The 23,413-nt window shown below is 41.0% G+C and overlaps 1 protein-coding gene across 1 annotated transcript in view; it reads right to left on the bottom strand.

Annotated features, from left to right (window-relative positions):
* Positions 1–4,711: 4,711 nt before the first annotated feature.
* The window catches only part of ehd2b (EH-domain containing 2b), a 37,036-nt gene continuing 18,334 nt past the window's right edge, over positions 4,712–23,413 (bottom strand). The window contains exons 2-8 of the mRNA XM_046313415.1: positions 22,239–22,815; positions 18,084–18,260; positions 10,691–10,788; positions 8,245–8,468; positions 6,549–6,737; positions 5,802–5,963; positions 4,712–5,677 (exon numbers count right to left, since the gene is read on the bottom strand). Coding sequence (XP_046169371.1) covers positions 5,117–5,677; positions 5,802–5,963; positions 6,549–6,737; positions 8,245–8,468; positions 10,691–10,788; positions 18,084–18,260; positions 22,239–22,459 — 1,632 coding nt within the window. The 5' untranslated portion in view covers positions 22,460–22,815 and the 3' untranslated portion in view covers positions 4,712–5,116. The remainder of the gene's footprint in view (positions 5,678–5,801; positions 5,964–6,548; positions 6,738–8,244; positions 8,469–10,690; positions 10,789–18,083; positions 18,261–22,238; positions 22,816–23,413) is intronic.

Raw genomic sequence — 23,413 nt, 5'->3', positions numbered from 1 at the left:
CATATTAGATGAGTAATGTAGGGTATGTACACATTATATTAAGTGGCATTGTTTAAAGTGGGTAGTGGTACATTTTTTACATGTATGGCAGCAGCCACTCAATGTTAGTGATGGCTGTTTAACAGTCTGATGGCCTTGAGATAGAAGCTGTTTTTCAGTCTCTAGGTCCGTGCTTTGATGCACCTGTACTGACCAAAGATAAACAAACCAAACTGTTTAGGGAACAACACTGTTCTCATAGCATGTGACATTCATTTCAATCAAAAGCAGTTCTTTGTCTAGTACATACAAAATCAACAAAAATATCGGATATAAAGTATTTTTTCATAGATGGCGAAATACCACGTGCGTCCACTTCAATCAGTGCATTTGTAACAACCTAACAATTACGAAATGTATATTCGATTAAATAAGCCTCACGTAGAAAATTAGCAATTATAGTTGTTGAACAAATTCGACACTCGTTGACCTCTATACAAAAATTCCTCACTTCGTGATCTTATTTTCCTGGGCAGATTTTGGGCCCAGTAAACCCTCTTGCTTCGCCTCTTCCTCTCTGCAATTGCAAAAATAACTTATTCTTCTTCTACGTTCGAATTCTAGTGCAAATGGTGCGATCATACCTCCTACAGGCCGACGTAACATCGTCGTGTTTCTGAAAAATAGAAAACATCTTTACAAAAAATATTTATGTCCATTAGATGGCGCTCATTCAAAGTTAAATATATCCAAAGTCCTTTCCATGCTTTTAATCCTTCATGGGGCGTCTTGGTGAGGAATTCCCCATGTATCCGCCCAATGACGTAGTTGGAGACCCCTGTTTAGTGGGCTGTTCTTTGGGGGTGTTCCATACTCTGTATGGTTCTCATATGCTGTAGTCTTGACGCCATGTGAATGCCACGTAGAATGTTTTTTTGTGTGTGTGGAAAATGTTTTTGAGCAACTAAATCGTTTTGAAACAGCTCATGAGGAAATGTCAAGACATTTGCTCCACATTATTGTTGTGTTGGCAAGGCAACACTGTTCTGTCAGCAGAATTGCCCGTTGATCTGATTAGGAAATCTGGGAAAAGGTTAGTGTGTTATTCAACGAAGAGATTTCCTACAGGGCTTGGACATATCTTGTCTATTTGAAACTGTCTGGTGGAAATTAGTAGCAGCAGACCAGAACCCATCCAAGACATACACACACACAAACACACACACACAGCAAGTCATGGGTACGGCCTAAACATCTTGTTCCTAGGGAAAAGTCCAAATAGGGGGATGTTGTTAATGCCTATAATAAAGGTAGTGTCTAGAGGCTGAGCTGCAGCCCAAGGAAACTTAGCGGACCCCAGGAAAGCTGATATTAATAGTTCTAGGGCCAGCCCACCACATTCCTAGCATGTGAGTCACACTGTACACTAGGAGAGAGAGAGAGAGAGAGAGAGAGAGAGAGAGAGAGAGAGAGAGAGAGAGAGAGAGAGAGAGAGAGAGAGAGAGAGAGAGAGAACGAGAGGGGGGGAGAGAGAGGGAAAGAAAGAGCGAGGGGTAGTAGAGAAGAGAGAGAGAGAGAGAGAGAGAGAGAGAGAGAGAGAGAGAGAGAGAGAGAGAGAGAGAGAGAGAGAGAGAGAGAGAGGGAAAGCTAACGAGAGGGGGGGAGAGAGAGAGAGAGAGAGAGAGAGAGAGAGAGAGAGAGAGAGGGAGAGAGAGAGACAGAGAGAGAGAGAGAGAGGGAAAGCTAACGAGAGGGGGAAGGAATAACTGTTTCTCATTTGTATTTCTTTCCATGGAGGAGTGAAAGAGGCAGGGAGACCAGACCACCCCTCCCTCCCTCCCTTCGCAAACCTTAAAAGCCTACACACGAACACACATTTTAGAGACACTTATGCCAGAAATAATTCACCAGAGTATAAACAGAGAGTATGATACCTCATGATTTACTGTGCTGTATGTTGGTTGGTTAAATCTGGAACTGCTTGAGCTAGAAGGCTGGAGAGAGATTTGGATACGTTTTTTTTTTTTTTTTGGCGTGTTTGTGTTTAAGGGAGAACGGGAGAGAATGAGTGAGTGTACCACTGGAAAATGGTGGTATGGGATTTTGGCCTGGAGCACTGTGACTCACTGTTTATCTGACTGTCATTGAGGAACCAAGTGAACATTATACTGTTGCTATAAACGAGAATCAGCCTGCATCCACTGCTATGTCTTGTTTGAAATATAAAATATAGTTTTTACTGTGTTGCCTAAATATGGTATGTTCCGTATGTGGCTAGATACATATTCTGTTTTGTGTCCAGATGGGATATTTAAGGAACACTTAACATTCTACTGTTCCACACATGGCAGATATTGAAAAAAAAATGTTTTGCCTCGTGCTACACACTTAGTCAAAGTGTTGTCTATCTACTATTTAATCCACAGATCCACTTGGATCTCTTTCCTTTCTCTAAACACTGTTGAATTCAACTTCATCTCCTCTTCATTCTGAACAAGAGGTCATCGGAGGTCATCGGAACACAGTTCATACCGTTTATTAGGCAGTGATAATAATACACATGGTTAGCAGTTGGTGAAGCTAGCTGTGTACAGTAGTCAGTAAAATAGATCAACAAACCAAACTGTTTTAGGGAACAACACTGTTCTCATAGCATGTGACATTCATTTCAAACAAAGGCAGTTCTTTGTCCAGTACATACAAAAATCAACAGCAAAAAATATATATAATGAATCAAAAAATACATGTATTCTTTTTTGCCATGAGAGAAAGAAAAAAGTATGCGAGGAAAAATGGCAAGTTACTGTAAAACTGTGGTATGTTACTGTAAAACTATGGCACGTTCCTGTAAAACTATGGCACGTTACTGTAAAACGATGGCACGTTACTGTAAAACGATGGCACGTTACTGTAAAACGATGGCACGTTACTGTAAAACGATGGCACGTTACTGTAAAACTATGGCACGTTACTGTAAAACTATACTATAGAAATGCTGTAATGTCCCTGGTTAGACCAGTCCCCAACAGACAGACAGAGAGATGACTAAAACAAGCTTCACACTGTTGCTAATAGCACCAGCTGTCTATCAAATACATGTGTAGATTAGTGTACTCATATTAGTGTGTATATGAGTAGTCTGTTTATATTTGTTTAAACACTCCCTGCTAAATAGCTCCATGTAAAAGTCAAATATAGTACGGAGTAAGTCAGATACATGTATAGCGGTAATCGTATCAGTGTGTAATTAACAACAGACTTGCCAGTCAGTGATGCCACTGTGGACTCAGTCATCCAAAGAATGTTGAGTTAAACAGTAGATGTGAAATAGTGAGGATTTATAATAATGTAATGTCGTTTCTAACGTAACAACATCTGTGTGAGAATATAACATATACACACGCAAGACTTCTAGAAAGAGAATGTGTGGTTAAGGAGTTCTGCTAGTTTGGAGAAAGTAGTGTTCAGTGTAGAGTGGTGTAGAGTAGTCGAGTAGAGTGGAGTAGAATTTAGTAGAGTAGAATGTATTGGAGTGTAGTAGAGTAGAATGTAGTAGAGTAGAATTTAGTAGAGTGGAGTGTAGTAGAGTAGAATGTAGTAGAGTATAATTTAGTAGAGTGGAGTGTAGTAGAGTAGAATGTAGTAGAGTATAATTTAGTAGAGTGGAGTGTAGTAGAGTAGAATGTAGTAGAGTATAATTTAGTAGAGTGGAGTGTAGTAGAGTAGAATGTAGTAGAGTATAATTTAGTAGAGTGGAGTGTAGTAGAGTAGAATGTAGTGGAGTAGAATGTAGTAGAGTGTGGAGTGTAGTCGAGTAGAATGTAGTAGAGTGGAGTGTAGTAGAGTAGACTGTAGTAGAGTAGAATTTAGTAGAGTGGAGTAAGTGTAGTAGAGTGGAGTGTAGTAGAGTAGAATGTAGTGGAGTAGAGTAGAATGTAGTAGAGTGGAGTAGAATTTAGTAGAGTAGAGTAGAATGTAGTAGAGTGGAGTAGAATTTAGTAGAGTGGAGTGGAGTATAGTAGAATGTAGTAGAGTAGAATGGAGTAGAGCTGAGTAGAGTGGAGTAGATTGTAGTAGAGTAGAATGTGGTAGAGTAGAATTTAGTAGAGTAGAGTGTAGTAGAGTAGAATGGAGTGGAGTAGAGTAGAGTAGAATGTAGTAGAGTGTAGTGTAGTAGAGTGTAGTGGTGTAGTAGAGTGTAATAGTGTAGTAGAGTAGAGTGTAGTGTAATGGAGTGGAGTGGAGTAGTAGAGTAGAGTGTAGTAGATTAGAGTGGAGCAGAGTAGGGTGTAGTAGAGTAGAGTGGAGTGTAGTGTAGTATAGTGTAGTGTAGTAGAGTGTATTGTAGTAGAGTAGAGTGTAGTAGAGTGTAGGAGAGTGTAGTGGAGTGGAGTAGAGTGGAGTGAAGGAGAGTAGAGTAGAATGTAGTAGAGTAGATCGGCATAGTACAGTAGCATATAATAGAGTACAGTATAGTAGATTACAATATAGTATAATAGAGTAGAGAAGTAGAGTATAATATAGTATAATAGAGTAGAGAAGTAGAGTATAATATAGTAGAGCAGTAGAGTATAATATAATATAATAGAGTAGAGAAGTAGAGTATAATATAGTAGAGCAGTAGAGTATAATATAATATAATAGAGTAGAGAAGTAGAGTATAATATAGTAGAGCAGTATGAAGTATGAAGTATGAGTATAATATAGTATAATAGAGTAGAGCAGTAGACTATAATATAGTATAATAGAGTAGAGCAGTGTGGGCCACTAGCCTTTATTTGACCTCAGCTCAGCTAAACACATGATCCAGTAAGACTAAATTGGGGTGCATTTCAATAGCGTAAAGTATCTCCCCTTCCTCCTTTCCTTTCATTCATCTGCACTATGAGGAAGCTACCTTAGACTATCGAGATACACCCAGGGGCTTAACTTAGACTATCGAGATACATCCAGGGGCTTAACATAGACTATCGAGATACATCCAGGGGCTTAACATAGACTATCGAGATACACCCAGGGGCTGACAGACATAAAGACAAGGAGACAAGAGGACAACGTGGGGGGGGGCAGTAGCGTGTGTGTCAGCCGTCAGAGGGCTATACTGTCAGCTCCACAGGGTGGGTTGATGTAATAGTCTCTATATATCCGATCCTTTCATTCTGCGCTTGGAAGGGGGCACCAGACGGGCGGGCAGTTCAGGGGGCAGACCATGCCCCTCTAACTTCACCTCGATCAGGTGGCTGGCCAGGGCAAACTCCTCGTCATCCAGCATGCCATCCCGGTCCACATCCGACAGCTTCCAGATCCTCCCCAGGACGGAGTTTGGCAGCCGGGTGCTCACCATCCAGTCCTTGGCCTTGGTGCCACTCAGCTTGCCCTCGTTGGGCGCCAGGTTGTAGAAGATCTCGTCGTATTTGGGCTTGTCCTTGGTCACGACCCAGGCCATCTCGCCCTCTTCCTCGCCTTCCTCCCCCCCATTCTCCACCTCTCCGAATGGGTCGTTCTCCATGAAGGGCCCGGCGCGGGTTCCCAGGAAGGCTCCCCCCTGCACCCCTGGTTGCACCCCCGCGTCAATCTCCTCCTGGCGTAGCAGGGGCATGAGCTTGGCGATGTCGGACGCCAGCAGCTCGTCCAGAGCGGCCATCAGGGACGGCTTCAGGGGCTTGAACTTAGTGAAGTCATGGATCAACAGTTGCTCCTGGACGGGAAACAGAGACCACAGCACACTAGTTAGCCGATCATCTGGCAAATATTTCAGAAGGATGAACTACCAGACTTCAGCGTCGGACATTCAAACCGGAATAGAAACAAGCTAAACAGACCTGCATCTTGGCGCAGTCAGGGAAGTCCCCAGCAGAGATATGGTGCTGCAGCTGGATCTTTGAGAAGATGACAGGAAGCTGGTAGATCAGGTTCTTCTTCATTTTGTCCTTCCTGAAGGTTGGCATTTCCTTCTTTAGATAGCTGATGATGTGGGCATGCACCTGGAGGGAGAGAGATGATGGGGGGGAGAGAGAGAGATGTGGGGGAAGGAGAGAGAGGGTTGGGGCAGGGAGAGAGAGGGTTGGGGCAGGGAGAGAGAGAGAGGGTTGGGGGAGGAGTGTGAGAGGGAGAGAGAGGGTTGAGGGGGAGAGGGATGTGGGGGAGGGAGAGAGGGGTGGGTGGGGGAGGGAGAGAGAGAAAGAAAGAGAGCGAAGGGTAGAGCGAGAGAATTAGGGGGGAGGGTGGAAAATATTAACTTCAGCAATGCCACTCTCTCCTCATTTTCTTCTATGAACCTAGTAAAACACCTTATTCCACATCTCCTAGACAGGATGTGTGTTACTGAGTTGATTATATCATACCATCTACTTCAACAGAAAGGGATGAGTGAGCGACGTTGATAAGCGAGAGACATTGAGAAAGAGAGATCCAGATAGATATACCATTTGTTTTCTAGTTTGGTAATTACAGGGCTCATCTGTAAAAAAAAAAAAGACCTTGGTCTCAACATGATTTCCTGTCAAAATAAAGATGAAATAAAACATTTTAAAAACAATTCTAGAGAGAGAGAGAGAGAGAGAACCTACCCTGACCAGTCGTGCCCTCTTCACCAGGTCGTTGAGTTTCCTGAGGGCTGCGTTATGAGGAAGGTTCTGGATGTCACTAAACAGATCTTCCTCTTCGAGCTCAAACAGGCGACGGTTATCAGGGACCAGCAGCGGCTCGGACCAGAACGACCCGATATACACCCTCAAGACCTCTGGAGTGTTGAACACCTGTTAATCATATCAATAATATCAATCAATTGGATCACAAAGTGTTATACACACGCCTAACTGCTTTACAGGCTAACGTCAGTTAGTTAACATTACGGGATAACGCTAATTAGCTAACATTACGGGCTAACGGTAGTTAGTTAACATTACGGGCTAACGGTAGTTAGCTAACATTACGGGCTAACGTTAGTTAGCTAACATTACGGGCTAACGTTAGTTAGTTAACATTACGGGCTAATGTTAGTTAGCTGTCATAAGGTGAATGCACCAATTTGTAAGTCGCTCTGGATAAGAGCGTCTGCTAAATGACTTAAATGTAAATGTAAATGTCTAACATTACGGGCTAACGCTAGTTAGCTAACATTACGGGCTAACGTTAGTTAGCTAACATTACGGGCTAACGGTAGTTAGCTAACATTACGGGCTAACGGTAGTTAGCTAACATTACGGGCTAACGTTAGTTAGCTAACATTACGGGCTAACGGTAGTTAGCTAACATTACGGGCTAACGTTAGTTAGTTAACATTATGGGCTAACGTTAGTCGGCTAGCTAACTGTGCTCTGTGGAAGAATGTTGGAGATATTGTCAACATTGAGTTGGGCCAGCGCATCGATATGCCCATACAGCTAATATTACAGCCTTGTTGGCTTGTAGCTAGCTAACATTACGGGCTAACGCTAGTTAGCCAACATAACGGGCTAACGCTAGTTAGCTAACATTACGGCTAACGCTAGTTAGCTAACATAACGGGCTAACGCTCGTTAGCTAACATTACGGGCTAATGTTAGTTGGCTAGCTAACTGGCTATAGCAGCCAAGGGCGTTCGCGATCTTCTTTGTTTGTGATGATTCACACCCAAGTGTCAAGGCCAACAGTTTATCTTCCGGTGACTTCAGCCATGTGAAAAACCTTCCATAGCAAAATATAGCTAGTTTCCTTTGCTTGTAGCCTGCCTCTAATCTGACTGGTGTTAGCTAGCTTCTAGCGCTGTTGCTGCGCAACCTACGTGCTTTGGTCCGGTTTTAGAACTCAGATTCAGCTACAAAAAAGGTAGCACATCGTTGGTTTTTAACGGACAGAAATGATCATATGAGAGCGATAAATTACAAATGTAACGACAACTGTTGCCCCCTACAAACTTATTCAGTCCGAAAGGTGTCAAGTCTAATGGTCGTTTTATGGACGCTGTAGTAACATTGAGCTAGGCTGGGGCAAGAAATTATATGTTTTTCCTAATGCTAAAGACCCTGATAAAAATCTGTGTGGTTCTCGTTAACTACGGCTCATGACGAGAGGCGAGGAGTGTGTTCTGTATCCCTTGGAACTTTTCATCTACATTGGTGGCATATTATATATGATGGTAGGGAGATTTTGAATTTACCAATGAGCTTCAACCAATGCATATCGCCCCCCACAATAATATTTATTTTCTAGTAATTGTTTATTGTTTCACTAGCTGTAGTATGACAACATTGCCCTTGGCGATGAGTAAAGGTCTCCTCTCACCTTGCCCAGAGACCACATGAGAGCTCCGTAGATCCTCATCAGCTGTTGTGTTCCCACCATGTCAGCCTTGTTCAGGACGACACGCAGTTTGTCCTCGTTACCACGCAGCGCTCCGATGGCCTCGGAGAACTCATCACTGATCTCCAACTTGTGGGCGTCGAACAGGAGGATGATGCGGTCAACACGCTCCGCAAACCAACGTAGCACCGCTGGGAAGTCATAGCCTGCGAGAGGGTTAGGGGTCAGAGGTCAGGGGAGAGACGGGACACGAGGGGTCTGTCAGAGTATTAATAGTGAAAAGGAGATGAGGGTGTTACATTTCTAGATTTGCAACACGCTGAGCACAAAACACATGAGCACAAAACACATGCTTAACAGGTCTCTCTTGGAAAAGATGTTCTCAATGAGAAAAAAACAGGATAAAAGTTCATAAAGACATGTTGAAGCACTCCCATATAGTGGGTTTTAGAGCACACACACACACACACACACACACACACACACACACACACACACACACACACACACACACACACACACACACACACACACACACACACACACACACACACACACACACACACACACACACACACACACACACACAGAGAGAGAGGAGAGGGGGAGGGGAATAGGGCAACACAGACCCTTCACATCTCTTTCCTCTCTCTTCTGTCTCTTTCTCTGATGAGTCCTCTTCTCTCTCTGATCGCTCCTCTCTTTTCTCTCTCTCTCTCTCTCTCTCTCTCTCTCTCTCTAAATCGGTCCTCTCTTTCTTCTCTCTCTCTTTCTCTGATGAGTACTTCGTTCCTCACATTCCTCTAACTGATACAGTTTCCTCTCCAGTATCTGCCGTACATGTGTTACGATGTGACTCCAACAGGACCTTGAGCAGAAAGCTCTCCTAACTGATAGGTTGGAATGTAATAAGGGCATAACACTGGAGGCACTGACCTGCCCTCATATTTTCCACAAGGCTTCGTCTCTTCTGTTGTTCCACCGACATCGTACTTAATGTTGCTATAGTTACGCATACGCCATGAACGGTGACACGGTATTAGGATGCAAAGGGAGGGAATTTAAGGAGTGAGAGACAGATTCACGAGGCTTCACGCTCAAAACCTCTGTCCTGTATTTATCTTTGTGTGTGTTCCTTACAAGAAGTGGTGGAGGAATCTGAAAGAACTCGCCAGGGTCCCCCTGTATCCTCGTCCCCCTGTATCCTCGTCCCCCTGTATCCTCGTCCCCCTGTATCCTCGTCCCCCGTATCCTCGTCCCCCTGTATCCTCGACCCCCTGTATCCTCGTCGCCCTGTATCCTCGACCCCCTGTATCCTCGTCCCCCTGTATCCTCGTCCCCCTGTATCCTCGTCCCCCCTGTATCCTCGTCCCCCTGTATCCTCGTCCCCCTGTATCCTCGACCCCCTGTATCCTCGTCCCCCTGTATCCTCGTCCCCACTGTATCCTCGTCCCCCTGTATCCTCGTCCCCCTGTATCCTCGTCCTCCTGTATCCTCGTCCCCCTGTATCCTCGACCCCCTGTATCCTCGTCCCTCTGTATCTTCGTCCCCCTGTATCCTCGTCCCCTGTATCCTCGTCCCCCTGTATCTTCGTCCCCCTCTATCCTCGTCCCCACTGTATCCTCGTCCCCCTGTATCCTCGTCCCCCTGTATCTTCGTCCCCCTCTATCCTCGTCCCCCTGTATCCTCGTCCCCCTGTATCCTCGTCCCCCTGTATCCTCGTCCCCCTGTATCTTCGTCCCCCTGTATCCTCGTCCCCCTGTATCCTCGTCCCCCTCTATCCTCGTCCCCACTGTATCCTCGTCCCCCTGTATCCTCGTCCCCCTGTATCTTCGTCCCCCTCTATCCTCGTCCCCACTGTATCCTCGTCCCCCTGTATCCTCGTCCCCACTGTATCCTCGTCCCCACTGTATCCTCGTCCCCCTGTATCCTCGTCCCCCCCCCTGTATCTTCGTCCCCCTCTATCCTCGTCCCCACTGTATCCTCGTCCCACTGTATCCTCGTCCCCACTGTATCCTCGTCCCCACTGTATCCTCGTCCCCACTGTATCCTCGTCCCCCTGTATCTTCGTCCCCCTCTATCCTCGTCCCCACTGTATCCTCGTGTATCCTGTGTCCCCACTGTATCCACTGTACCTATGCCATTGTCTCCTTTTCACCGTATATCCTTGTCTCCTTATATCCTTGTCTCCTTATATCCTTGTCTCCCTATATCCTTGTCTCCCTATATCCTTGTCTCCCTATATCCTTGTCTCCTTGCCTCAGTGCATGGAGGTCGGTCACATCGGTTAGCCAGGTCAGGAGGGAGGAAGTAGTTGTTTTAGCTGACCATGACAGATGAGGGACCAGACCAGACCAGGTGTGTCTGTGACCCCCAACCTCCTCTTCTCCTTGTCCTGTCCACTCCCCCTACCTCCTCCTCTTCTTACCTCGGCTCACCCTCTGCTTCGCTCCTGACAGGATCCCTGGTGTGTCGATGATGCTGATGCTCTCCAGGACCTGATTGGGCAGCTGGGCACACTGGAACCTATCGCGCAACAGCAGAGAAGGGGGAGGGACATGACAACAGTCATACAGTGCCTTGCAAAAGTATTCATCCCCCTTGGCGTTTTTCCTATTTCTTTGCTTTACAACCTGTAATTTAAATGGATGTTTATTTTGGATTTCATGTAATGGACAGACACAATAGTCCAAATTGTTGAAGTGAAATTTAAAAAATGACTTGTTTAAAAAAATTCTAAAAAATTAAAAACTGAAAAGTGGAGCGGCCATTTATTTTCACCCCCTTTGCAATGAAGCCCCTAAATAAGATTTGGTGTAAACAAACTTCAGAAGTCACATAATTAGTTACATTTATTTTATTTTACCTTTATTTAACCAGACGAGTCAGTTAAGAACAAATTCTTATTTTCAATGACGGCCTAGGAACAGTGGGTTAACTGCCTGTTCAGGGGCAGAACGACAGATTTTTACCTTGTCAGCACGGGGGTTTGAACTTGCAACCTTCCGGTTACTAGTCCAACCACTAGGCTACCCTGCCGCCCCAAATAAAGTCCACCTGTGTGCATCTAAGTGTCACATGATCTCAGTATGTATGCACCTGTTCTGAAAGGCCCCAGAGTCTGCAACACCACTAAGCAAGGGGCACCACCAAGCAAATGGCACCATGAAGACCAAAGAGCTCTCCAAACAGGTCTGGGATGAAGTTGTGGAGAAGTAAAGGTCAGTGTTGGGTTATAAAATAATATCAGAAACTATAAACATCCCACGGAGCTCCAATACATCCATTATCAATAAATGTAAAGTATATGACACCACAACAAACCTGCCAAGAGAGGGCTGCCCACCAAACCTCACGGACCAGACAAGAAGGGCATTAATCAGAGAGGCAACAAGCGACCAAAGACAACCTTGAAAGAGCTGCAAAGCTCCACAGCGGAGATTGGAGATTCTGTCCATAGGACCACTTTAAAGCCGTGCACTCCATAGAGCTTTAGGGAAGAGTGGCCAGAAAAAAGCCAATGCTTAAAGAAAAAAATATGCAAACACATTTGGTGTTTGCTAAAAGGCATGTGGGAGACTCCCCAAGCATATGGAAGAAGGTACTCTGGTCAGATGAGACTAAAATTGAGCTTTTTGTCCATCAAGAAAAATGCTATGTCCGGCACAAACCCAACACCACTCCTCACCCCGAGAACCCCATCCCCACAGTGAATTATGGTGGTGGAAGTATCATGCTGTGGGGATGTTTTTCATCTGCAGGGAAACAGAAGAATTGTCAGAATTGAAGGAATGATGGATGGTGCTAAATATAGGGAAATTCTTGAGGGAAACCTTTTTCAGTCCACCAGAGATTTGAGACCACGATGGAGGTTCACCTTCCAGCAGGACAATGACCCTAAGCATACTGCTAAAGTAACACTCGATTGGTTTAAGGGGAAACATTTAAATGTCTTGGTATGGCCTAGTCAAAGTCCAGACCTCCAATCCAATTGAGAATCTGTGGTATGACTTAAAGATTGCTGTTCACCAGAGAAACCCATCCAACTTGAAGCAGCTGGAGCAGTTTTGCCTTGAAGAATGGGCAAAAATCCCAGTGGCTAGATGTGCCAAGCTCATAGAGACATACCCCAAGAGACTTGCAGCTGTAATTGCTGCAAAAGCTGGCTCTACAAAGTATTGAGGGAGGTGAATAGTTATGCACACTCAAGTTCTGTTTTTTTTGTCTTGTTTGTTAAATTTCTTGTTTGTTACACAATAAAACATATTTTGCATCTTTAAAGTGGTAGGCATGTTGTGTAAATCAAATGATAGATTTTGTGGGGTTTATATTTTAATTCCAGGTTGTAAGGCAACAATGAATACTTTGTGTGAATACTTTGACCAGCCACTGTAAAACAATAACATAACACCATAAAACAATAACATAACACCATAACACAGTAACATAACATGGAAAAGTTAGAGTAGCATCTAGCATCAATAATTTACCTACAGGTTCTCCTCAGGTCAGGGCAGCTTTCCAAATATTCCACTAAATCCCCCCCCCCCCCGTCCACCGCTCCATCAGTTAACAGCAATGGAATGAATGTAGATAATGGAGGATACTGAGCGATTAACCCCCCCCCCAAAGAAATGTCTGAGCTTAATGTACAGCTTCTCTAAAAATACATCAGATCAAGGCTGAACTGTGTGATGTAGTAGGGAATTGTAGTTTCCAACAGGTCAATAATCTACATAGTTTAGCGGAGAAAACGTTGTAATTAACTACAAGTACCATAATCCATTGTGCGCCTATATGTCCGGTCTGTGTGGGGCACGGAGACGACAGAGAGAAATGAAGAAGGTGCGGTGGAGAGGGATACAGAGCAGTTATCTTCACAACTAATGTAATATATTATACATAAAACTAAAACGAATGTAATATATTATATATATAACTTATGTAATATATTATATATATAACTCATGTAATATATTATACATAAAATTAAAACTAATGTAATATATTATATATATATATTATATATATATAAAACTAATGTAATATATTATACATAAAACTAAAACTAATGTAATATATTATATATATATATATAACTCATGTAATATATTATATATAAAACTAATGTAATATATTATATATAAAACTAATGTAATATATTATATATAAAACTAATGTAATATATTATATATAAAACTAATGTAATATATTATATATAGAACTAATGTAATATATTATATATATAAAACTAATGTAATATATTATATATATAAAACTAATGTAATATATTATGTATATAACTAATATAATATATTATATATATAAAACTAATGTAATATATTATATATATAACTAATATAATATATTATATATATAAAACTAATGTAATATATATATATTTATATATAACAAATGTAATATATTACATATATATAAAACGTATGTAATATATTATATAAATATATATATATATATAAAACTAGTGTAATATATTATATATAAAACTAATGTCATATATTATATATAAAACTAATGTAATATATTATAAATAAAACTCATGTAATATATATATATATATATACATATATAGTAGTATAGATAGTAATATATATATATATAGTAGTATATATATATACACTGCTCAACAAAATAAAGGGAACACTTAAACAACACAATGTAACTCCAAGTCAATCACACTTCTGTGAAATCAAACTGTCCACTTAGGAAGCAACACTGATTGACAATAAATTTCACATGCTGTTGTGCAAATGGAATAGACAACAGGTGGAAATTCTAGGCAATTAGCAAGACACCCCCAATAAAGGAGTGGTTCTGCAGGTGGTGACCACAGACCACTTCTCAGTTCCTATGCTTCCTGGCTGATGTTTTGGTCACTTTTGAATGCTGGCGGTGCTTTCACTCTAGTGGTAGCACGAGATGGAGTCTACTACAACCCACACAAGTGGCTCAGGTAGTGCAGCTCATCCAGGATGGCACATCAATGTGAGCTGTGGCAAGAAGGTTTGCTGTGTCTGTCGTAGTGTCCAGAGCATGGAGGCGCTACCAGAAGACAGGCCAGTACATCAGGAGACGTGGAGGAGGCCGTAGGAGGGCAACAACCCAGCAGCAGGACCGCTACCTCCGCCTTTGTGCAAGGAGGAGCACTGCCAGAGCCCTGCAAAATGACCTCCAGCAGGCCACAAATGTGCATGTGTCTGCTCAAACGGTCAGAAACAGACTCCGTGAGGGTGGTATGAGGGCCCGACGTCCACAGGTGGGGGTTGTGCTTACAGCCCAACACCGTGCAGGACGTTTGGCATTTGCCAGAGAACATCAAGATTGGCAAATACGCCACTGGCGCCATTTGCTCGCCAGAGGTAGCCTGACTGCCATTAGTTACCGAGATGAGATCCTCAGACCCCTTGTGAGACCATATGCTGGTGTGGTTGGCCCTGGGTTCCTCCTAATGCAAGACAATGCTAGACCTCATGTGGCTGGAGTGTGTCAGCAGTTCCTGCAAGAGAAAGGCATTGATGCTATGGACTGGCCCGCCCGTTCCCCAGACCTGAATCCAATTGAGCACATCTGGGACATCATGTCTCGTTCCATCCACCACGTTGCACCACAGACTGTCCAGGAGTTGGCAGTCATCAGGAGCATGCCCAGACGTTGTAGGGAGGTCATACAGGCACGTGGAGCCCACACACACTACTGAGCCTCATTTTGACTTGTTTTAAGGACATTACATCAAAGTTGGATCAGCCTGTAGTGTTTAATTTTGAGTGTGACTCCAAATCCAGACCTCCATGGGTTGATAAATTGGATTTCCATTGATAATTTTTGTGTGATTTTGTTGTTCCCTTTATTTTTTTGAACAGTGTGTATATATATATATAAAACTAATGTAATATATATATATATCTAAAACTAATGTAATATATTATATATATATAAAACTAATGTAATATATATATATAAAACTAATGTAATATATATATATAAAACTAATGTAATATATATATATATAAAACTAATGTAATATATATATATAAAACTAATGTAATATATATATATATATCAAACTTGTGTAATATATATATAAAACTAATGTAATATATATTATATATAAAACTAATGTAATATATATATATATAAAACTAATGTAATATATATATATAAAACTAATGTAATATATATATATATATATAAAACTAATGTAATATATATATATAAAACTAATGTAATATATTATATATATAACTAATGTAATATATATATATATATAAAACTAATGTAATATATATATATATAACTAATGTAATATATATATATATATCTAAAACTAATGTAATATATTATATATATATAAAACTAATGTAATATATATATATATATAAAACTAATGTAATATATATATAAAACTAATGTAATATATATATATAAAACTAATGTAATATATATATATAAAACTAATGTAATATATATATATATATAAAACTAATGTAATATATATATAAAACTAATGTAATATATATATAAAACTAATGTAATATATATATATAAAACTAATGTAATATATTATATATATAACTAATGTAATATATATATATATAAAACTAATGTAATATATATATATATAACTAATGTAATATATATATATATATCTAAAACTAATGTAATATATTATATATATATAAAACTAATGTAATATATATATATATATAAAACTAATGTAATATATATATAAAACTAATGTAATATATATATATAAAACTAATGTAATATATATATATAAAACTAATGTAATATATATATATATATAAAACTTATGTAATATATATATATAAAACTAATGTAATAAGAGCGTCTGCTAAATGACTTAAATGTAAATGTAAATATATATATAAAACTAATGTAATATATATATATAAAACTAATGTAATATATATATATAAAACTAATGTAATATATATATATAAAACTAATGTAATATACACAACAACTGAAATGTGTAATTAAAGTAAAGTGAATAAATTATGGTTGATAAATGATAAACAGTAATGGACAGTTGCTGCCATCATGTTTTACTATGCGTTACAGCATTTAACCCACAATGCAATGCAATTCATGTTTTTTTATTGTTTTATTATGCGTCTAAAACATAATCAAAACCGAAATCTTAATAATAAGAATTTAAAAAAGAAAGCACTAATCTCTCTGCACAGTCAAGGTAACAGCTAAAGGCGATCTAGGAACCAGATCATGAGTTGAGAGCTGGACTCATTGTGCTACTGTGTCGGACTACTCCCTTCCCAGGACCCATTGTGTTGAAGCAGGACTCTCAATGCTCTGGGCTTCCTGAAGGAAAACAGTCTCCAGTGTCATAGCCTCAACAATATGACCTGCTAATGATCGTTAACAACAACACCGCTACTTCCTGATTCAGATGGCTTTAACCAGGGCTTCACCAGACAGGAAGGGCAAACACACCCCACCAAGGAGGGGGGGGGGGGTAGAGAGCGTGAGAGAGAGCGAGAGAGAGAGAGAGAGAGAGAGAGAGAGAGAGAGAGAGAGAGAGAGAGAGAGAGAGAGAGAGAGAGAGAGAGAGAGAGAGAGAGAGAGAGAGAGAGAGAGAGAGCAGAGAGAGAGAGAGAGAGAGAGAGAGAGAGAGAGAGAGAGAGAGAGAGAGAGAGAGAGAGAGAGAGCAAGAGAGAGAGCACGAGAGAGAGCAAGAGAGAGAGAGAGAGCAAGAGAGAGAGAGCGAGAGAGAGAGCGAGAGAGAGAGCAAGAGGGAGAGAGAGAGGGAGAGAGAGAGAGAGAGGGAGAGCGAGCCCGGGAAGAGGGAGAGAGAGAGGGAGAGAGAGAGAGAGAGCGAGCCCGGGAAGAGGGAGAGAGAGAGAGCGTGAGAGAGCAGGAGAAAGAGCTGGAGAGAGAGTGCAAGAGAGCGTGAGAGAGCTAGCGCGCGAGAGAGCGAGAGAGAGCTCGAGAGAGAGCGAGAGAGAGAGAGCGCGAGAGAGAGAGAGCTCGAGAGAGAGAGCTCGAGAGAGAGAGCGAGAGAGAGAGAGAGCGAGAGAGAGCGCGAGAGAGAGCGAGAGAGAGAGAAAGAAAGAGAGACCATTCCTTGGATCTTTGTAATTTGTGTGTCAGAACGTTGTGGTAGCTAGATCTAGCCTGATGGTTATGCTTAGGATTTTTGGAGTGTAGGCTGGTCCCAGATCTGTGCCTAAAGGTTACATCTACTGTACCTTTTCTACCCATAATTGTAGTGTTAGACTCCTACTGTTGATGTGGCTTCAGTATCACAGCAAACCATGTTCCATAAACAGTAAGGCCAGCTCGCCTCAATAGAAGGAAATCCCGTGAAAAAGGGTATCCCAGACAACAGGATAAACACACCAGAGCTGTGGAAAATACCTCAGGGTGATTCAGCCCAGCCAGTCTGCTCGGCTTTACCCTGGCCCCTGTGACATCATCTGTTAGTCAGTCCTGCATGGCTGTGGCTCTTTGGGGCCCTCTAACCATGCCTTTGAACTGGAGCACATAGCAGCTCATATCTGAGTGCACTACCTCTCCCCCAACCTCTCCCTCTCTACAGAGATATCACTCCCTTTCTCCATTTTTTCCACAAATAAGGCAAGTCCCTCCCAGCTCTGAAATTTTGGCACGGACACTTGAAATTCCACAGAGCAGAAAAAAAAAAGAAAAAAAAACTAACACTTCTTTCTCTCCCCTCCTCCAACCCCCTCCCTTCAGACAGGGCATTCTAGAACATTCTAAAACACGACGTCGTGCATTCTGGATTCCGTCTCTGTACTCACCTGTTGAGGAATGTGTTTCCGAAGGGGTTGAGCTTGCGAAAAGGTTTGTTGGGGTCAACGATGAGAGCGTTGCCCGGGATCACCCCCTCTACCTCACCGTGCATGATGGCCGTGAAACAGTCGGTGGTGGGCTCTGGCCCTATCCTGCTTCCTGGGATATCCTGCTCCAACAGATACCTGTTACACACAACAAAGGGTCACCAGGTCAGATACCTGTTACACACACAAAGGGTCACCAGGTCAGATACCCGTTACACACAACAAAGGGTCACCAGGTCAGATACCTGTTACACACACAAAGGGTCACCAGGTCAGATACCCGTTACACACACAAAGGGTCACCAGGTCAGATACCCGTTACACACACAAAGGGTCACCAGGTCAGATACCTGTTACAAACACAAAGGGTCACCAGGTCAGATACCCGTTACACACGACAAAGGGTCACCAGGTCAGATACCTGTTACACACACAAAGGGTCACCAGGTCAGATACCTGTTACACACACAAAGGGTCACCAGGTCAGATACCCGTTACACACACAAAGGGTCACCAGGTCAGATACCTGTTACACACACAAAGGGTCACCAGGTCAGATACCTGTTACACACAACAAAGGGTCACCAGGTCAGAATGAATATGAGCAGTAAATCAGGACAACACACGGTATGATGTGCAGTACTACGTCAATAGTGCCCAGGTAGCTAGAGTCAGTCATAGGAGACTGAGGCCCTTCCTATCATTTATAAAAGCTGGTTTGGAGTAGTTCAGGAACAACTCCTATACCTACAGTATAATCTGGGAAAAAGTCTTCCTTGCTAATGGTAGTCTTGCTAGTTGACTACAGCCCCACCACCAGCACCATGGACTACAGGTTCATCTGTCTGTACTGGGCCTTCAAAGTATTCATACCCCTTTCACTTATTCCACATTTTGCTGTGTTACAGCCCTGAATTCAAAACGGATCAAATTGATTTTCTTTCTCACCCATCTTCACACAATACCTCATAATGAATGATAAAGTGAAAAACGTGTTTTTATACATTTTTGAAAATTTATTGAAGATACAGCAATATTTTATTTACATAATTAAATACATGTTAGAATCCCCTTTGGCAGCGACTGCAGCTGAGAGTCTTTCTGGGTAAGTCTCTAAGATCTGTGAGTCTTTCTGGGTAAGTCTCTAAGAGCTGTGAGTCTTTCTGGGTAAGTCTCTAAGAGCTGTGAGTCTTTCTGGGTAAGTCTCTAAGAGTGATTACAGCTGTGAGACTTTCTCGGGTAAGTCTCTAAGAGCTGTGAGTCTTTCTGGGTAAGTCTAAGAGTGATTACAGCTGTGAGTCTTTCTGGGTAAGTCTCTAAGAGTGATTCCAGCTGAGAGTCTTTCTGGGTAAGTCTCTAAGAGTGATTACAGCTGTGAGTCTTTCTGGGTAAGTCTCTAAGAGTGATTCCAGCTGAGAGTCTTTCTGGTTAAGTCTCTAAGAGCTTTGCACACCTGGAATGTATAATATTTGCACATTATTCTTTAAGATAATTCTTACAGCTCTGTCAAGATGGTTGTTGATCATTGCTAGACAGCCATTTTCATGCTGATTGAAGTCAAAACTGTAACTAGTCCAGTCAGAACATTCACTACCTTCTTGGTAATCAACTCCAGTGTAATTTGGCCTTGTGTTTTAGGTTATTGTCCTGCTGAAAGGTGAATTCATCTCCCAGTGTAGATGTGTTTTAGGTTATTGTCCTGCTGAAAGGTGAATTCATCTCCCAGTGTAGATGTGTTTTAGGTTATTGTCCTGCTGAAAGGTGAATTCATCTCCCAGTGTAGATGTGTTTTAGGTTATTGTCCTGCTGAAAGGTGAATTCATCTCCCAGTGTAGATGTGTTTTAGGTTATTGTCCTGCTGAAAGGTGAATTCATCTCCCAGTGTAGATGTGTTTTAGGTTATTGTCCTGCTGAAAGGTGAATTCATCTCCCAGTGTAGATGTGTTTTAAGTTATTGTCCTGCTGAAAGGTGAATTCATCTCCCAGTGTAGATGTGTTTTAGGTTATTGTCCTGCTGAAAGGTGAATTCATCTCCCAGTGTAGATGTGTTCTAGGTTATTGTCCTGCTGAAAGGTGAATTCATCTCCCAGTGTAGATGTGTTTTAGGTTATTGTCCTGCTGAAAGGTGAATTCATCTCCCAGTGTAGATGTGTTCTAGGTCATTGTCCTGCTGAAAGGTGAATTCATCTCCCAGTGTAGCTGTGTTTTAGGTTATTGTCCTGCTGAAAGGTGAATTCATCTCCCAGTGTAGATGTGTTCTAGGTTATTGTCCTGCTGAAAGGTGAATTCATCTCCCAGTGTCTGTTGGAAAGCAGACAATCAGGTTTTCCCCTAGGACTTTGCCTGTACTTAGCACTATTCATTTTCTTTTTATCCTAGTCCTTGCCAATGACAAGCATACACATAACATGATGCAGCCGCCACCATGCTTGAAAATATAAAGACTGGTACTCAGTGATGTGTTGTGTTGGATTTGCCCCAAACATAACGCTTTGTATTCAGGACATAAATTGCCACATTTTTTGCAGTTTTACTTTAGTGCCTTTTTGCAAACAGAATGTATGTTTTGGAATATTTGTATTCTGTACAGGCTTCCTTCTTTTCACTCTGTCATTTAGGTTATTATTGTGGAGTAACTACCATGTTGTTGATCCATCCTCAGTTCTCCTATTACAGCCATTTAACCATGTAACTGGTTTAAAATCACCATTGGCCTCATGGTGAAATCAGACTGAGCAGTTTTTCCTCTCAGGACTGAGTTGCCTGTACTTAGCACTATTCATTTTCATTTTTTTATTATTAATAAACAAAACAATTCTACAAAACATAATTTCACTTCAACATTATAGGGTATTGTGTGTAGGCCAGTGCCAAAATAAATCTCAATGTAATCAGGCTGTAACACGACAAAGTGTGGATAAAGTCAATGGGTGTGAATACTCTCTGAAGGCACTGAATATAAGCCTTACTCTGTATAACATCTTACTGTATATAATATCTTACTGAATATAGTGCCTTTTGCAAACAGAATGTTATGTTTTAATATCTTACTCTGTATAACATCTTACTTATTTTCTTCTGTCATATAAACCTTACTGTATTGTTACTGTAATAACATCTTACTTGTATAACATCTTACTGTTATAATATTACTGCCATTTAATATCTTACTGTGTATAACATCTTACTGTGTATAATATCTTACTGTGTATAATATCTTACAGTTATAACATCTTACTGTATAATATCTTACTGTGTATAATATCTTACTGTTTAACATCTTTTTAATATCTTACTTAATAAATCTTAAAACATCTTACTGTGTATAATATCTTACTGTGTATAATATCTTACTGTATATAATATCTTACTGTGTATAACATCTTACTGTGTATAACATCTTACTGTGTATAATATCTTACTGTGTATAATATCTTACTGTGTATAACATCTTACTGTGTATAATATCTTACTGTGTATAATATCTTACTGTGTATAACATCTTACTGTGTATAATATCTTACTGTGTATAATATCTTACTGTATATAAATCTTACTGTGTATAATATCTTACTGTGTATAATATCTTACTCTGTATAACATCTTACTGTATATAATATCTTACTGTATATAAACCTTACTGTATATAAACGTTACTGTGTATAACATCTTACTGTGTATAACATCTTACTGTGTATAATATCTTACTGTGTATAATATCTTACTGTGTATAACATCTTACTGTGTATAACATCTTACTGTGTATAATATCTTACTGTGTATAATATCTTACTGTGTATAACATCTTACTGTGTATAACATCTTACTGTGTATAATATCTTACTGTGTATAACATCTTACTGTGTATAATATCTTACTGTGTATAATATCTTACTGTGTATAATATCTTACTGTGTATAATATCTTACTGTGTATAACATCTTACTGTGTATAACATCTTACTGTGTATAATATCTTACTGTGTATAATATCTTACTGTGTATAACATCTTACTGTGTATAACATCTTACTGTGTATAATATCTTACTGTGTATAATATCTTACTGTGTATAACATCTTACTGTGTATAACATCTTACTGTGTATAATATCTTACTTGATGAACGTAGTCTTGCCAGTGGAGTACTGCCCCACCACCAGCACCATGGGTTTGTTGTCAAAGTCTGCGTCCTCCAGAGAGGGGGAGTGGAAGTCATGGAAACCATAGTACTGCTCCAGGGGGAGGAGCTTCTGACGGTACAGAGACTTCAGCCCCTCTGTTACGGTCCTGATCACCTCAGGAGTCTTCTTCACATCCTTACGGCCCCAACGAGACATCCTGATTGGCTGACTGGCTGAATGATTGGCTGACTGGCTGAATGATTAGCTGATTGGTTGATTGTTGTCCTTCAAGAGGAAATTATCTACCTTTGAGGAATGTGAGGGAGTTCTGTAAACTCCCTGTGAGTGTGTGTGTGTGAGAATGTGTGTTTGTGTTTCTTAAAGGTGAACCCGGGAGCAGGTGTTTCCTGTGTTTTAATGTGAACTCTTCTCCTCTGAGACCTCTTCTTCAGCCGGGCCTCTTCGAGGATGGTACTGGATGTTACTGTACGGTCTGTTTTATGTCGTTAAAGCTCTGGTCTGACGTCTTCCCTCTCTGAAACAGTCACCACTCTGACTCCTTCAAAAGACTTCTGTGGAAAAAAAAAGAAAACCAGCAATGAAACAAATTGTAAACATGTCTCTAGAAAGACACGAACACACTGAAACGTAAATTGTAAACATGTCTCTAGAAAGACACGAACACACTGCTGCAGAAGAAATCCGTCAATGAATTGTCAACATGTTCTAGTGCCATTTTGTAGTGACAGGAGACTCTCTACATACACAGAACACACAGCTAGATGTATAGGGACCCAGCATAGAACAGCTGTGATACTCAACAATAAGTCAGTGGGATTTCAGGTCTATGCATACAATTCTGTCTGCAACATTATGCATATTACACCCACCTGAACACTGCCTGTCTGCAACATTATGCATATTACACCCAACTGAACCCTGTCTGTCTATCTGTCTGTCTGCAACATTATGCATATTACACCCACCTGAACACTGTCTGTCTGCAACATTATGCATATTACACCCAACTGAACACTGCCTGCCTGTCTGTCTGTCTGCAACATTATGCATATTACACCCAACTGTCTGCCTGCCTGCCTGTCTGTCTGTCTGCAACATTATGCATATTACACCCAACTGTCTGTCTGTCTGTCTGTCTGTCTGTCTGTC

This window comes from Oncorhynchus gorbuscha, linkage group LG19 (genome assembly GCF_021184085.1).
Source record: "Oncorhynchus gorbuscha isolate QuinsamMale2020 ecotype Even-year linkage group LG19, OgorEven_v1.0, whole genome shotgun sequence".
Classification (NCBI taxonomy): Eukaryota; Metazoa; Chordata; class Actinopteri; order Salmoniformes; family Salmonidae; genus Oncorhynchus; species Oncorhynchus gorbuscha.
The sequence above is the reverse complement of the archived record's forward strand: the minus strand, read 5'-3'. Positions and strand labels throughout refer to the sequence as shown.